Source organism: Perognathus longimembris, chromosome 7 (assembly GCF_023159225.1).
Source record: "Perognathus longimembris pacificus isolate PPM17 chromosome 7, ASM2315922v1, whole genome shotgun sequence".
NCBI classification, from domain to species: Eukaryota; Metazoa; Chordata; class Mammalia; order Rodentia; family Heteromyidae; genus Perognathus; species Perognathus longimembris.
The window spans coordinates 45749934-45766070 of NC_063167.1; the positions used below are offsets into that span (position 1 = coordinate 45749934).

Genomic DNA, 16137 nt, shown 5'->3' on the forward strand with positions numbered 1-16137 from the left:
TTGGACCACTCAATTCAGTTTTCTAGCTGGATTTCCTAGTCTTTGGAATGAGTTGCTAAACAAAATTTTACTAGGGCTCTATCCAGATCTAAAACTTCATGATTGTGCTTTTGTTCATAATGTATGTCATTTAAATATTGATAAGTGTTCTTATCAATATTTATGTAGTATTTGTAAAGCAGTAGTCTAAATGCTTCCTATTATGCTTGAATCAGTTCCCAAAGGACTGGTGTGGGATCTACTTGTTCCCACATGCAGGCAATAGTGTACTTTTATTTAGCCTTTAGCTATTTACCACATTTTAGCTGGAATGTTTGACATGTATGAATGATTTTCTAAGGCTGGAAGACCTCACACAGTAGGAGAGAAAATGAATCTCTTCTCTTTTCACTGACATGCTCCTATCAATCATTCCTTTTCTTTCACTTTTCCAATCAGCCTTCTTTCTGCTTTATCAAATTTGTTTGAGATCTGGCTGACAGTCATTTGCAGGTAGTGACTTTTCAGTGCATCTAGAAACTTCAAGCACTATGATACTCATCCTACTTTCATCTTCCTTTTAAAGACTGGAAGTTCTATTGCTATTCTAAATAAAATATCAGGTTATAGTGATCTACTTTTGGACTTTCCTGCCCATATGTCTCACTTGGAATACTTGAGAACAAAACTGATACCATATGAAGAACATATATCCACACATCATCATACAACACGCTTCTGTGCATCTACTGTACACACACATGCACACACACAAACACACACAGTACTTAACCTTTGACTCTTGATGTGGGAACACTCATTTTTCTCAGTTGTTATCTCCATTTCTGTTTGGGGATGATTTTGCTCTCAAAATGCTTTGCTTCTAACATCAAGCAGCTGCTGAGAGAAACTCAACAGCAGTGAGCCTAAACATAAGAATGAGGGTAGTATTTTTTGAAATAAAAAATTAGATTTTCAATTCTTTGGGGGAGTCAACTAAATTCAATGTTTCCCTGCTCACTGAAATTTTTTTTTATATTGATGCTGTTTTGGATCTTGTGGAGAAAGGAGGATTAAAAAAAAGAAAAAAAAAACCTTCAGCGAATCAGCTTTTAGATTCAGAAATGGAATTTGGAAGACTGTTTTAGCTAGGCTTTCTGACAGTCTCTGATTTAATCAGCTTTAACTGTCTTGAAGACAGGAGCCTCACAAATTCAGTGAGAATATGAGCTGTGGAGAGTGTTTAGAAGGGGGGAAACAGAGTGCAGTTGTTTAAATAATCTTGGGCCAATAACATTTGGTAGGTGGAGTTCCCATTTGCATTACAGAACTAGATAATTCTGAATGAAGACTTTAGACATTGCATGTGCTGGATGAATTCCTGTTCTGCTCTTTGTGCAAATAAAACTACTGACTAGGTAACTAGGTTTTACTTACCATCCATTAGTGAATGCAGTTTGTTCAATAGGATTTTTGAAAAATATAGACATGTAAAGGGTTTATCAGGAGCCCTATGAATATTCATGAATTGATATATTCAGCTGAATGAATTCAGTGAGTGTCAGTGTGTAGCTTGCAGACAAACCTCATCCACAAGGAGGCTACTGACATAGGAAGCACTTTGGCGTCTTTTCAGAGGCAAAGCCAGCCTGATAAAGCTCCTTGTGACAGCCTGACTTGCTATTCTTCCACTATGCTGCTTTTGCTCTGAGCAGCTCCAATATTGAAGCCTCGGAGCTTCCCTACTGAACCTGGAGTTTGCAAATTGATCAGCTTTTTAATCAGCAGCACTGGCTGTTATGTGTGTGGTTTTTGTTTTGCATGGTGAAAGCTAGCACTCCACACAAGACATGACAGCAAAAAATTCTTCAAAGGAACTTCTTTCTTCTGAATCTGAGGTTTGCATCAAGACTTTCAAGGAGCAAATGCACTTAGAACTTGAGCTTCCGAGAATCCCGGGAAACCGACCTACATCTCCTAAAATTTCTCCACGCAGTTCGCCAAGGAACTCACCATGCTTTTTCAGAAAGTTGCTGGTGAATAGAAGCATTCGTCAACGTCGTCGCTTCACGGTGGCACATACGTGGTAAGATGGGATTTAGAGGTGTCTACACTGTGGGTAGCAGTGATTTAAAATTGTGGGAAATGGAACATTTTAATTTTGTTCCAAACACATACCACAAGTTGACAGCAATGGAGAGAGGGTAGCTAAAGATGCATAAATGCCCTCTGTGCTAATTTTTCATTGTATTTGCTGTTTGATGATAAATGAGAGACTTCAACATTACTGCTTAGCCAATTACAAAGCTCACTCTAGGTAATGGAGTAGTAAGAGTCTTTAAAAGTCAGATTTTGTTGTTATTGTTGTTTAGCTTCTGTTGAGGTAATAGGTGACTTTTGTTTATTTTGTGGTAGTTGTTGATTTTTAATAGTGTATTTTTGATACAAGAAACAGTGTTTTTAGCTTGGCTCTAATTTATTTCTTAAGGAAATGTATAAAAACTAATTTAATTTCTTGCATTACCAGGCTTATAGCCTGCATACCAGTGAGCTTTTGATATATTGACTTTTATGTTTGTATTAGGTAAGAAAAAGAAAACTAAGTTTCTACCAAATAGCATAGTTAAGTACTTTTCTTTATCTTTAAGAGCCTTTTGTTTTAGAAAAGTTAGTTTAAATTTATAACTAGATAAATTTATTTCAGTTAGCCCAAGAACCCTGTGTAAAAATTGCACTGATTCTGTCACCTTTGATATATGTTTTGCAAGGAATGTAAATAGATGAGGGTGCCCTCCTTAAACCAGCCTAGTAATGAAATAATTTATAAAAGCACAGTAAAGCTAAGTCATATTGACTTGCAAAATTTAGGCAACACAACATTTCTTTAAAGGTTATATCTTCTTGATTAAGATGCCCTTCAAAATTGGTTATCTGTATTTCTGCTTTATTTCATGGAGAGCATAACAAAAATGGATGAGTAGCTTAAAAAAAATAATTCCAACAGTAAATTTTGTGCCTACATGTTAGATTGCCAATCAAAGTTAAAAGTTGAGCAAAAAAGTAATGCTCACTTGGGTTGTTTTCTACTCATCTGTAATATTTGTTTCCTAATCTAGTGCATGGAGTGTTAGTAAAATGAAGTTCACCACCAGATAATGTAGCTTGCCTTTGATGGACACAAGATAGCCAACATATGCTATAACTGGCCAAATATGATATTATTATTCTTATTTTCTGACTGTGCTCTACTACCCGTGTCCACTTACTTTATTGGAGAATGTTTTGGCTATGTGCATGAATTAAACCTTATTATTAAATTGGAATGTTTTACTTGTAGAACACAAATGACATGTTTTTGCAAAACCTACCTTTTTTAAAGCATTTTTAGAAAGGCAGGGTTAATAGAAAAGTATGTTTTGACTTGAGGAAGTCCTGTCTCTCATGCCTCAACTAATCCCTGACATAAGCATATTTTCATAGAGTTTGATGAATGGTAAAATTAAACAGAAGAAGATAACTGTATTGTTACTTAGTTCTTCTAAATGGAGCACATGTAGAAAATATACAAATAAGTAATAAATAGACAAATAGGTCTTATTATTCAAGTCAATATTAAACTATTATTTTGACACAAAAGGCTTTTATTTTAGTAAGGGATTTTTAAAAGATGCTTCCTAAAACCTTGGTAATATCTTCCTTAAGATAGTTTCTTTTTCTTTGCATATAATAACATGACCTTTCTTTTTCTTAGAATAGATTTTTGATGTGCTAGGAACATAGAACTATAAATACTGGTGTTATTTTTTTCTTTTCAAAAGAACCCAAATTTTAGATGATTAAAGAGCCAGTTTTACTCATGCATTATACATTTTTATTCTTGCAGTAAGTTGCAAAAAGAACAATTTAATGATATTTGAGGTTACTTATGCTAATAAAATAATCTTCTTTCAGATGAGTTGAAAAGTTACCACAAAGAAAGTGAATGACTTTAGTATAATGGTAACACAGTATAGACTTAGAGTTCATTAATCATCAGATGTATAAAATAACTTCAGTTATGGCTATGATTCACTTTCTTCCATTTTCCTCCCAACTCATGTATCCCATGCTTATGTTTCTTAGTTGTATTCTACTTTTCTTCTAGCTTTTGAGTAGATCTGCATTTATTTCTATTTTTTTCATCTGACGATGTATTTAACATTTCCCAAATGTATTTTTATGAAATATACAATGGAAATGTCACTTTTTGGAAAATAGACATGTGTCTTCTGTATTTCAATGACTCTGTTTCCCAAATTTTAAAAATTATGGGTTGCATAGCTCATGAAATCATTACATGGAGATATAGGTACATAAGAGCATTAATTTTGGCTCTTTGTTGTAATACAATAGCCTTTCATGATAAATAATTGGTGTTTTCTAAAACATTCATTTAAGTTAGAAATAATTCCAATATATGCACTTAGAAGTCTCTTAAAACATGTTGTTACTTTGCATTAGATGGTAGAGTTCTTTTAAGAAGATTGGATGGTTTAGATTCCAGGATCAAAATTAAAGAAATTTTCATGATGAAACTTAACAATGCCGAAGATGCAGTTTATATATGCAAAGTAAATAGTTTGCTTTTCAAATTTTTAGTTATTTGTAGGTGGTCAGGTGAGTGTGCTATTCTGGTTTGAAAATCCAAGTTATGAAGTATGAACTAATGACAGAAGATTTAGGAAACATGAAATTCTAACTCTGGTATTGCTTTAAAAATATCTGAAGGAAAGTAAATATCCAATGTGTTCTCAGTAATCAGAATATTTAGTCCCTAGGTTGGGTGGAATTAGGGTGATTATCCTGGTGTATTTTTAACCTTGGAAAGAACTACAACTACTATATCTTTGACATATGGGAATCTGTCCTACTTTTTGTGATGGAGAGCAAACTTCCTACAACCTCAACCAGTATATAGTTGTACACTTAATCACCCAGATACTGGGAAATTCATTGGCATAAGCAACCCACATAATTTTCATGAAGTATGCCCACAAGTGGATATTTAAAAGTCTTATAGTAATCCACATGAATCTAGAGATCGTTATCAACTGGCCTCAAGAATTTCTTTTTTATTCACTCAACATATATAGTTGAGTGTGGGTGTAAGCAAGCAAAAAAAGTAAAACCTTTGAGTTGATCTATGTGTATTCCAATACCTTCTGCATTTTAAATCCTTTACTAGAATGTTACATATATCATCTTATTTCTGTTTTCTATTTTCATTCTCAGTATTATGTTTTGTATCTGTAATACATACTTTAGCTTCTTTTAAGGTTTTTTTTTTTCTGTTTCACTATTCATTACTTCAACTTGGAGTCACTGCTCCAAATTTCCAAATTCTCTTTGCATAAGGAATCCTCAAAGTAAACACCAGCTCCATTGTCAGGTGATATAAAAACCTAAAGTAAAAGTATAAAATATGCTGAAATGTGTTAACAAAATGTTTGGTAGGGAGAATACTATCAAAATTCTCAGACAAGCTTATTGTGTATTCACTAACTCCAAATCTGAGACAACTTCTGAGTCACAGTGTCACCCCAAATATATGTCTTGATTGCCTATTATGCACACAGTCTCTGGCTTTTTCAAACATGTCTCCTATGATGGTGTTCTAACCTCAGTAATCAGTTATCCTCTGTAAAGTAAACTGCTACTGGCATTCTCAAATACATCCTGAACTATGCACCACTCACAATGAACAAATGTACCGCTAAGCACAAACCTCTGTATTTATATGCTTGCATACAGGATTAGCATGAGTTTAGTTACCAGGAATTATGAGAAATGTTCAGGTTCTTCCTTTGTTCTAATTCAGTTTTAACTATATCTTGAAAGTCTTTTTCATTTTAACAATGTTTGGGAAGCATTTACTTTTGTGGCTAATACTTTAACATAAAAGTATTAAAAGGGGCTGGGGATATGGCCTAGTGGCAAGAGTGCTTGCCTCGTATACATGAAGCCCTGGGTTCGATTCCCCAGCACCACATATATAGAAAATGGCCAGAAGTGGTGCTGTGGCTCAAGTGGCAGAGTGCTAGCTTTGAGCAAAAGGAATCCAGGGACAGTGCTCAGGCCCTGAGTCCAAGGCCCAGGACTGGCAAAAAAAAAAAAAAAAAAAGTATTAAAGGCTATATTATTCTGCCATAAAGAATGATTGAGAGAATTAGAAGGTAGGGAAGGCAAGAATCTCGGAGGGTTAGAAATACTGAAATTTATTGCATCTGGAAATAAAGATGGACAGATAAAACTCGTTGAAAGCTGTTAAATAATAGGGGTACAGAAACAGGGGAAGCAAGAGCACAAGGGGGACATGGTCTGATTAAAGTAAGGTATATGCATGTATGAGATACCATGATGAAGCTGATTTGAATAAATTAACATGCACATTAATAAAATGAATTTTAGGAAGGTGAAATGTGTCTTGCCTTGGGTATGGTAGGAGCAGGACCATGAACAACGAAGATAAAGGAGTATGAATATAGTCAAAATATTGTTTTGCATGTGTGAAAATAGACCAATGTGAATTACTCAGCTTGGTTTGAGAAGAAAGAGGGGAATAAAGAAAATGACAAAGGAAAGAGTTTGATTAAAGTATGTTGCATTTATATGCACATGTCAAAATGAAACCCCATAACTATCTCATGATGATAAAAATGGAAAAAATACATACCTAACAAGATAATACTGGGTGAACTGGAAAAAAATAAAAAGCCAACAATGAATATGGTTTATCCTTTCCCTTTTGGTATATCTGCTGTAGAGTAAAAAAATACAATGTAGTTCTAGTTTGTTAGCTAAATCTAATGAATATTTGTAGGTTGTTGTTTTGAAATTTCCTTATATCCTTTGCAAGTAATATTGTAAAAATTTGAGAGATGTCCATGTTTATACATGTTTACCTATTGAAGAAAAACATTTATGAAAAGCATATTATTCCCTAGTCTGTACTTTGGGTTTAGGAGATATAAAATTAGAAGGAACTCATCTCTCAAAGTGCTTATATTTTATCTGGAAGACAAACTTTTGTGTTAATAATTAATCAATGAAATGTGAATAATACCATTAAAGTGTGATTCTTAATATGTCATATCACTAAAGAATGAGTCAATCAATGTGTTTGAGAAGGTGTGGAGAAGACATGTCATTTGAATTAGGTCTTGAAAAATAAATGACTCTCCAGGAGAGAGAGCAGAGTGGACATTTCTCTAGCCAAAAACAATAATAATAAACAAATAAAGGAATGGAAAGACTTGGAAAAATTATACTAAATGAAGTAAGCCAGACCCTAAGAAACCCTAAGAAAGGCTGCATTGTTTCTCTCATTTGTAATAACTAGAATACATGTATAGATCTACAACTAAACTCAATGGATAGTAAATGACAAGTAATTACACCTGAACATAACTAGTTAAACAGCAGTTAAATGTTCACACAGTGAGAACAAAGGAGGATATTCTTAGGAGAGGACCGCAAGGGCTCAATAGTTGTATGCATATGATCATATAAAAAAGAAACAAATGCTCTCATTTATTCATTAATAACAATGCATTTTGCACTGTTCTAAATGTATTTACTGATTTAGTCTCAAAGCAAACACTGTAAGTTAAATTTTAAAGGCTGAGTATTCCCTGCTAAAATATTTCAGACCAAAAGTCTTTTGGACTGTTTTACTTTCAATTTTGCAATATTTTCATAATAATATTTGCAATGCAGTATCTTGAGGATGAACCCAAGACTATACATGAAATTCTTCTTTCATATTCATCTTATACTCATCCCTTGAAAGTAATCTAACATTTCAAAGTTAATTTGTATATGAAACAAAATTTCACAGGGTGAATTTTTCTTCTTAAGGTATCACATTGGTGATCAGAAAGTTTCATATTTTGAAGCAGTTTCTATTTTTGAAATTTTGAATTAGAAAGGCTTAGCCTTGTTATTATTTACATTTTATTGGCCAGGGAATGAAGGCTAGAGCATCATTTGCTAAATTACTGATCCTGTGTCTGGCTTGAGTTTACACTGAGAGCCTAGGTAGAGTGTCTTCTCTGGAATTGATGTAAAGCTATAAGGTGGATAAACAGAAAGTAAGACTGTGGTTGCTGATTGGAGTTACACTGCGTAGTGCCAATATCCTGAACAACAGTTGGGGTTTAGTCCACCTTCAGGGGGAGACACTGCTAAGTGGAGAAGGGGCCCAAACTATATAGGTTTTACTTTGGAGAGGTAAGTTCTAGGCACTCAGAAGTAAGGGTTAGGGAATGAAGTGATTAGGCAAAGGGAGAAAGGAGAAACTGCATTTGACAGATAATGACTTCTAATTACATTGTAGATCCTATAACATTGAAAACTGTACTTATGTCATTTTTTATGACTTAGCAAATTACTGTTTATGGCAAATGGGAAAAGAATACTTGGAATTGGCGTCCCTTTATCACCTACAACATGATACTAGGCAAAGCAGTAGCTTGCATACTACCCCCACATGCATCACGTGATCATAGTTGCTTGGGAAGATGAGTGCATCAAGGAAAACACTATTAGCTCAGTTTCCATTTATTAGAAGTGTTTTGTGTTGTGTTTTAAGTACAGAATCACAATTATCTTATTTGAATCAAATGCGAGTAGAAATCTGTGCCTTCTATCCTGAGTGGATTACTTTAATCAGAGCAAGTGTTTTATCAGCAAGTTCAGAAATAGTGTTTTCTTAGCCTTCTAGTGTTCTCAAGTCTTCTGTTTATTGAATTTTTAAAAAAGAGCCTTATTCTAAAAAAGGGGTTCGTAAAGAAATGGTTGAAACACTCAAGAAAAATGCTTGTAGGTGAACTGGGAAACTTGCCTGCTACCTGACTCTTAAAGTTTAAGCCTTCATTGCACAATCTTATTTGCTTTCTGATCCCATTTCTTCCTTTTTCACTGTCTCCCAGTTTTGCTTGGATTTAACAGTGTTCCCTTCTTTCACAACACTGTTAAGCCTTAGGAACATTATGCTTGGGGCATTGAAATGATTCTTAGACTCAGATCTGAAAGGCTAATCATGGTTTATAAGGCCCTACATTGTGTGGCCTTGGGCTAACTCTGACCTCATCTCCAGTGTTTATCCATGTGAGCCTTCTTTCTGGTCTCCAACAAACCAAGTCTTCCACCTTTGTTCTTGATTGTTTTCTGTCTAGAGAACTAGTACCATAGATGTCATTCAGGCTCTTGCTCAAGTATCAATGTGCAACATACTCTACCTCAATTAAAAACAACACCAAAAGCCTTTCATGCTCTAGGTTTTATACTCTGCTTTATTGTGTTTTCTTGGCACTCCTCATTACCTGAATACACATTATAGACATGCTTGCTTGTTACACTTTTTTCTCCACTGTCTGTGTGCTGTCCTTGCTAAACTGGATTAGGTCATACTTTCTACATTCCAGGAACTCAAAAGAAAGGCTAACACCTGAGAAGTATTTGTCTAAAAAACTCAAAGAAAGCACGAATATTGTTTTTGTTTCCTGCTCTTTACTTGAACATCATGCTTCCTTTAGCCTAATGTAAAGGAAGTTTAGTTCATAATAGTTGTTCTGAAAGCATCTTTCTTCCATCCATTTCTTAATAGGGCCTCCCTTTATGTCAGCAAGATACTCTAACTTGCTTCCTATTTTGTGTTCCATGATGTTAGAGATGCAGGTTTAATTACCACATCTCACTAGAGGTTGTTTTACCTGGTATCCTATCTAACTAAGCCACCATGTTCAAATCATAACCCCTAATCTGTAGTGCTGTAAAGTCAATAGTTGTCTGTAGCACTGACCATTTATCATTTTGTTATTCTTCCTGCATCAGGCAGTGCAGTTGGTGCTTCAGCTCAGGAGAGCTCCACATACTTCTCATTAACTGAGTGGAAAGAGAAGCAAAGTATTTGTTACTTTAGCTTTCAGAATGTTTGCATATTCTCTATTATAATGTTTAATTATAGAAGTCTTGCACTGATGCACTATTTATAATACTAACATTAGCAGTAGCTATAACAAGTTGAGCTCTTTATCGGAGTTCTGCAGGGAACAAGGAAGAAAGAGTCTATAACTTACTGAGGAAGAAAAATGTAAATTAAACAATTTTTACTTTCTAGAAAAGACTTTACCAGGCATAGAACCTCTCAATTGGCTCTATCTTTATTTTTCTGAATAGAGAGGTTGAAGAACTCCGTCATTCACATAATTTTATTTGATGTAGATATGTTTGAATACCAGTGTGTGAATTTAAATAAGGTGCTATTTATTACAACTTAGGTATTTTCTCTCTGAGGGACACTAGTGATGACTATATCTCAGGAATTCCTAGTTCTGGGTTTGAACAAATCAACATAAATAACTATGGCTTGAACAATTCTGGGAAATTCACATACAGATTCCATAACTTGTAAATACTTATAAACCAGTTTAAGAGAGAAGTGAATGAGGGGAAAAGTGATATGTAGCTGTGCTTGATGAAGTTATAGAAATTTCTAGGTAATTAATACCATATAAATCATGCACATCTAATATGGCAGCTGAATAAATGAGGAAGATGAAAGTATCTGTGGGTCAAAGAGAGGCCATTGGTAGTGGAAAATTTAAATTTACAAAGTTATTCAACATTATTGTTTATGTAAATTTACTCATTAAATTATAAGAAATGTTTATGTTTATGTTCCTCACATTATTAGCATGAAAATAGCATGCTTCTATGTCTCCCCACATATAAAGTCATTCATATATTTTCTTTTGGTAGAGGAGAGTCGATAGAGAACAAAGGATGATAAACATTTGCTGTGCAGTTATACCCATTCCATTGGCATATTCTCATATCCAAATTCAGAATTTAGATTTTAGCAAAGAACTAACACACTTATGAGTTATGAATAAATGTGTGATTCTTTGCTTTAAAAGTGAATTCTGGTTAGAAATAGCCACAATAGGTTATTACTTTTGATTCATTGTTGGGTTTTGGTACTTGAAGTGGTTTCTAAGTGCATGTCTGTGCTAACTTGTTTTTCAAGAGGGATGAGATTCCCCTCCCCCAACTATAAAATTTCTGTCATTATGTAATTTTATACCACACTTGGATTTTATCATTGTCTAATTTTGATTGCTATTGTGATTTTAAGTTTTATTATGAATCTTAAGGAAACTAGGCTGGTTGTCAAGTATTTTCTCTGGATTTACTGTGGAAATTTTAAATTAATCTATTAGTTGTCTTAAACTTCAGCTTCTTCATTTATAATATTTATCGATAAGACTTGCATTCAAATATTTTCAAATATCTATTTAATTAAAACATTCACTAGTTTAACTGGATACCATGTATCTCTTAAGACAATGTATTAAAGTATGTAGGGCTTTTCTTCATGCATTATAGCCACATCATAAATATTGCTATGTTACTGACCTTCTAAACATATATAAGAACAAACATTTTTGTCAGACTTAATTGGTAAAGCAGAAGTTAAATTTTATTTTTGAAAAACAAGTCTGTTATGGAATGGGCCTATTTGTAAGAGTCAACACACATGTGAGTTTTTTTTTTTAAGAAATAACTTCATAATGTCCACACTTTAAACATTTACTGTACTGTAAAAACAAAATACAATTCAGTTACTGTCATCTAACAATAAAATCCCAATGAACCAAGATAACCTATTCCAAAATGCAATAAATAGCCAGAAGACCCATTAGAGCTCTAATCCCTTAGAAGAAACTTCTAAGTTTCTGGTTTTGATTTGTAATCATAAATATAATTTCAGAAGCCATTTAAGAAGCCAGTTATGAGTCACTGTGTGAAAGAGATGAGAAGGAACCATTCTGAAGTCGTTCTGTCCTCTTGCACCAATAGATTTGAAAGTCAAGAAGGAAAAACAACAACAAATGTAAGAGTTGTTTTATCTATTTCAGGATCCTGTGTATAAAAGCCAATGTAAGATTCAGTGAACAAATGCCTGGGAAGAATTCCAGTGCCACCTAAAACTCATTTATCTCAAGATATCTCCTAGATTTCTTTTCCAGAATTAACAAGCTCAGACGGTGGGGGATCCCAGGATGTTTCCAAGCTTTACTGAACTGATTACCTCAGCTGTTTATATAGGAAACGTTATCTCACTATCAAGACGATTTATACTCTCTACTGAAAGATCGGGAAAGACTGAACATCCCACCCCCCGGCCCAAAGTATCAGTCTCTCTTGTTAGTGTCTTAAGTGTCCAGTACTACCAATGAAGACTTTACCAATAAATTCCAGATATAAATTTTTATTTCATAAGGGTAACCTTTGCTTCTACCGTAACCTATAAGACTGCTTAACTGGGTGTAAACTCACCTAGAAAACAGTTGTGTTCATAATGTGCTCCTGTTTACTAAAACAACATGGAGACTTGAGGTGCGGAATTGGGGCCCCAGATTGGGGTTGGGGGGAGACGTTGTCTGGTTTACAGAGCAGTGGACTTAAATTATTATTATTCTTTGTCGGTTGTGGGGCTTGAACTCTGGGCCTGGACACTCTTCCTTAGTTCAAGGCGAGCATTCTTCCACTTGACCCAGAGCACCACTTCCGGTTTTCTGGTGGTTAATTGGAAATAAGAGTCTGAAAAACTTTCTTGCCCGTGCTGCCATTGAACCACCATCCTCAGATCTCTGCATCCTCATTAACAATGATTATAGTCATGAGCCACTAGCACCCAGCAGTGGATTTGAATTCTAACTCTATTTTTTACTCTACCTTGGGTTTGGGAAAAACTTTCAACCTCCCCAGGTTCCTGTGTCTGCATCTGAAAGATTAAAAATGCAAACACTCTGTGTTTTTCTTATGCCTTCATGAAGATTAATTGAAGTAATATAAGTAAACGGATTAGTCATATCCCTGGCCAATGGGATGGAATTATTAAATACTTCACGTATAGCTACTCAGGAGGCCGAAATCTGAGCAGCACTATTCAAAGCCCGGCAGAAAAGTCACTGTGAGAGTCTTATCTTCAATAAATTACTCAAAAAAGCTGGAAGTAGTGCTGTGGCTCAAGTGGTAGCAGTCTAGCCTTGAGCACAAAGAGGCCCTGAGTTCAATCTCCACAACTGGCAACAAGCAAACAAAAAAAACCTGCAAAACTGTTATTAATTGGTTGATTAGTAGGGGGAAGAGAGTAATTTAATCTTTCGAAGTCTCAACTTTCTAGCTAGCAAATTAGATCAATAAAATTATACTAAGTGAAGTGAGCCAGACCCAAAGAAACATGGACTCTATGGTCTCCCTTATAGGGAATAATTAGCACAGGTTTAGGCTAGTCACAGCAGAGGATCACAAGAGCCCAATAGCTATACCCTTATGAACACATAAGATGATGCTAAGTGAAATGAACTCCATGTTATGGAAACGATTGTTATATCACTGTTGTAACTACTTTCAACATGCTATGTGTAACTGTAGCTTCTATTATTGATGATCTTCTTGTATCTCCTTACTGTGGTTGTACCTACACTAACACTGTATCTTATCGGAGTACATTGGAAACTGTATATACTGCTATTAGAACTAGGAAATTGAAAGGGAATACCAAAATTGAGAGACACAGGGTAAAAAAAGACAAACAAATACAAAAGCAATACTTGCAAAACTGTTTGGTGTAAATGAACTGAACAATTCATGGGGGGGGGAAAGGAAAAGGGGAGGGGGGAATGAGGGACAAGGTAACAAACAGTACAAGAAATGTATCCAATGCCTAAGGTATGAAATTGTAACCTCTCTGTACATCAGCTTGATAATAAAAATTAAAAAAATAATTGTTTTCCTAATTACATATAATATCTGTAAATATTAATCAGCATTGTTGAAAATGGGAACAGAAAGCTACTGGACAGAAAACTTAAAAATATATAAAAGGCAATGCTCTTGACTTCAGTGATTCAGGTATATTTGGTTGTTTATAATCAGTGGCTTGCCCATCAGCATTATTAACATCCTTAAACATTTACTTCTGATTTCTTTCATAGGAAAGGAATGGGGTCCATTTATGTTAGAGACTGAGCAAGTAAGAGTAGGAATAAATGGTGCCTTTGGGTCATATCTTCCTGCATAGTCTTTGTATCATTTTTATGCTTTCTGTGGAAAGATAAAAACAAGCTCATCTGACTAATATATAGTACAGTAAAAGTTGTATTTAACCTTTATCTGGATGACTTCACAGCATTTAAATTAAATTGGTCTCTCTTTGTAGGCTATTTCCAAGAGTACTTATGGATTAAAGCAAAAATAAAGGTTATTACTGCTTTTGTCCAATAAAGACTTCCTTCCTACATTATCTTTGGTTAATTATATTCAGTCTGTTCTCAATTTAAAGGCAAGTAAAGGTTAAAACAAATATTTCCACATTTCTTTTTAAATGAACTAGTGCATCATTGGAACATGGCTTCTAAGGTAAGCTCAAATCTTATGGCAGTAAAAAAGGGAGAACGATTGAAGAAGTGATGCTGATCAGGAAGCACTGTACTCATAAACTGACATGTTGAGCTGAAACCTCTTTGTACCACTAATTAAACATAACAAAACAAAACACTAAAATTCTTTTGACCTTCATGGCATGTTTTTATTTAAATTAAAGAAAAGTAGAAGTTTTAGGTGTCTTTCTGGAAATTGCTGGTTAAATGGAACAGGTGCATCATCTGAACACAGGTTTGCAGATGCTAATTTTGGGGGAGAGGGAGCTGTCTTCATAAGCACAGTACTTTCTTGGATTCAAGGCGTTTTTGTTTGTTTTTGCTTTAATTCCTGTCAAATCCCAAAAATCTAGGAAGTAGAAATGTGCTGCTGGGAACTTTTTTTTTTCATTTGGGACAAATAATTACCTGCCCTCTTAGCTCTACCTTATGCATTATGGTAAGAATATGAGAAAATGTGATAGAAGTAGAGTCTTGTAGTGTTCTAAAAAGTCACATGAGAGAAGCATTCTGAAGGAAAAAAAGACTTCTTATGCACATCAATTAAATGTCTTATCTTTAAATGCATTAATTAAATTTATATTTCATGTGAATCTTTTTTCTTTTTTTGGCCAGTCCTGGGCCTTGGACTCAGGGCCTGAGCACTGTCCCTGGCTTCTTCCCGCTCAAGGCTAGCACTTGAGCCACAGCGCCACTTCTGGCCATTTTCTGTATATGTGGTGCTGGGGAATCGAACCTAGGGCCTCGTGTATCCGAGGCAGGCACTCTTGCCACTAGGCTATATCCCCAGACTCATGTGAATCTTAAACATTGTTTAACCTGGTGTTTGGTATTTTTTTAAGTTTAGATATTTATGTCCTGGATTTCTTATAGAATTCCTGCACTTGTACATGTTAATTATTTTTCAGTGGCTGAAACACAAATGAACATTCTTTCCTAAATTAACTCTAATGTATGACTTGCATTTTCACTTTTAATTTTTTTTTTTTTTCTCTTTTTTTTTTTTTTAATTTTTTTTTTATTATCAATTGAACATAAATTTTTTTTTTTTACAAGGTGCTGTGCAAAGAGGGTGCAGTTACATAGTAGGGCATTGTGTACATTTCTTGTGATATCTTACAACCTGTTTTCCCATCCCTTGTCTAGGTCAGGTAGACCCATATGCAGTATACAATGTATCAAGCACATATACAGTGTTCACAGACTTGGTCTCTACTGTCTCTCCATCTCCCTTTGTTAACAGTCATATATCAGGGAGATCATGCCCCTTTGTTTTCTGTGTTCTAGGCTTGTCTCACTCAACATTATTTGTTCGAGTTCTGACCATTTCCCTGCAAATAACAATATTTCACCATTCCTAATCGCTATGTAGTATTCCATTGTGTATAAGTACCATATTTTTTGGATCCATTCATCTGTGGAGGGGCATCTGGGTTGTTTCCAAATTTTGGCTATTGTGAATTGTGCTGCGATAAACATGGAAGTACAAATGTCCTTTTGATATCTTGGGTTTTGCTGTTTAGGATAGATGCCTAGGAGTGGTATGGCTGGGTCATAGGGTAGGTCTATATTGAGCTTTTTGAGAAACCTCCATACTGTTCTCCAAAGTGGCTGTACTAATTTGCACTCCCACCAACAATGGAGAAGGGTTCCTCTTTCCCCACAGCCC

General features: G+C 34.8%; 1 protein-coding gene across 2 annotated transcripts in view; it reads left to right on the forward strand.

Annotated features, from left to right (window-relative positions):
• Positions 1-16137, forward strand: part of Pde4b (phosphodiesterase 4B) — a 445525-nt gene that overhangs the window by 70970 nt on the left and 358418 nt on the right. The window contains exon 1 of one of the 2 annotated variants that reach the window (XM_048351503.1): positions 1625-2065. The exons of the other annotated variant lie outside the window; for it this stretch is intronic. Within the exon in view, the coding sequence (XP_048207460.1) occupies positions 1830-2065 (236 nt within the window). The 5' untranslated portion in view covers positions 1625-1829. Of the gene's footprint in view, positions 1-1624; positions 2066-16137 lie in introns of those variants that run through there. 2 annotated transcript variants of the gene reach the window in all.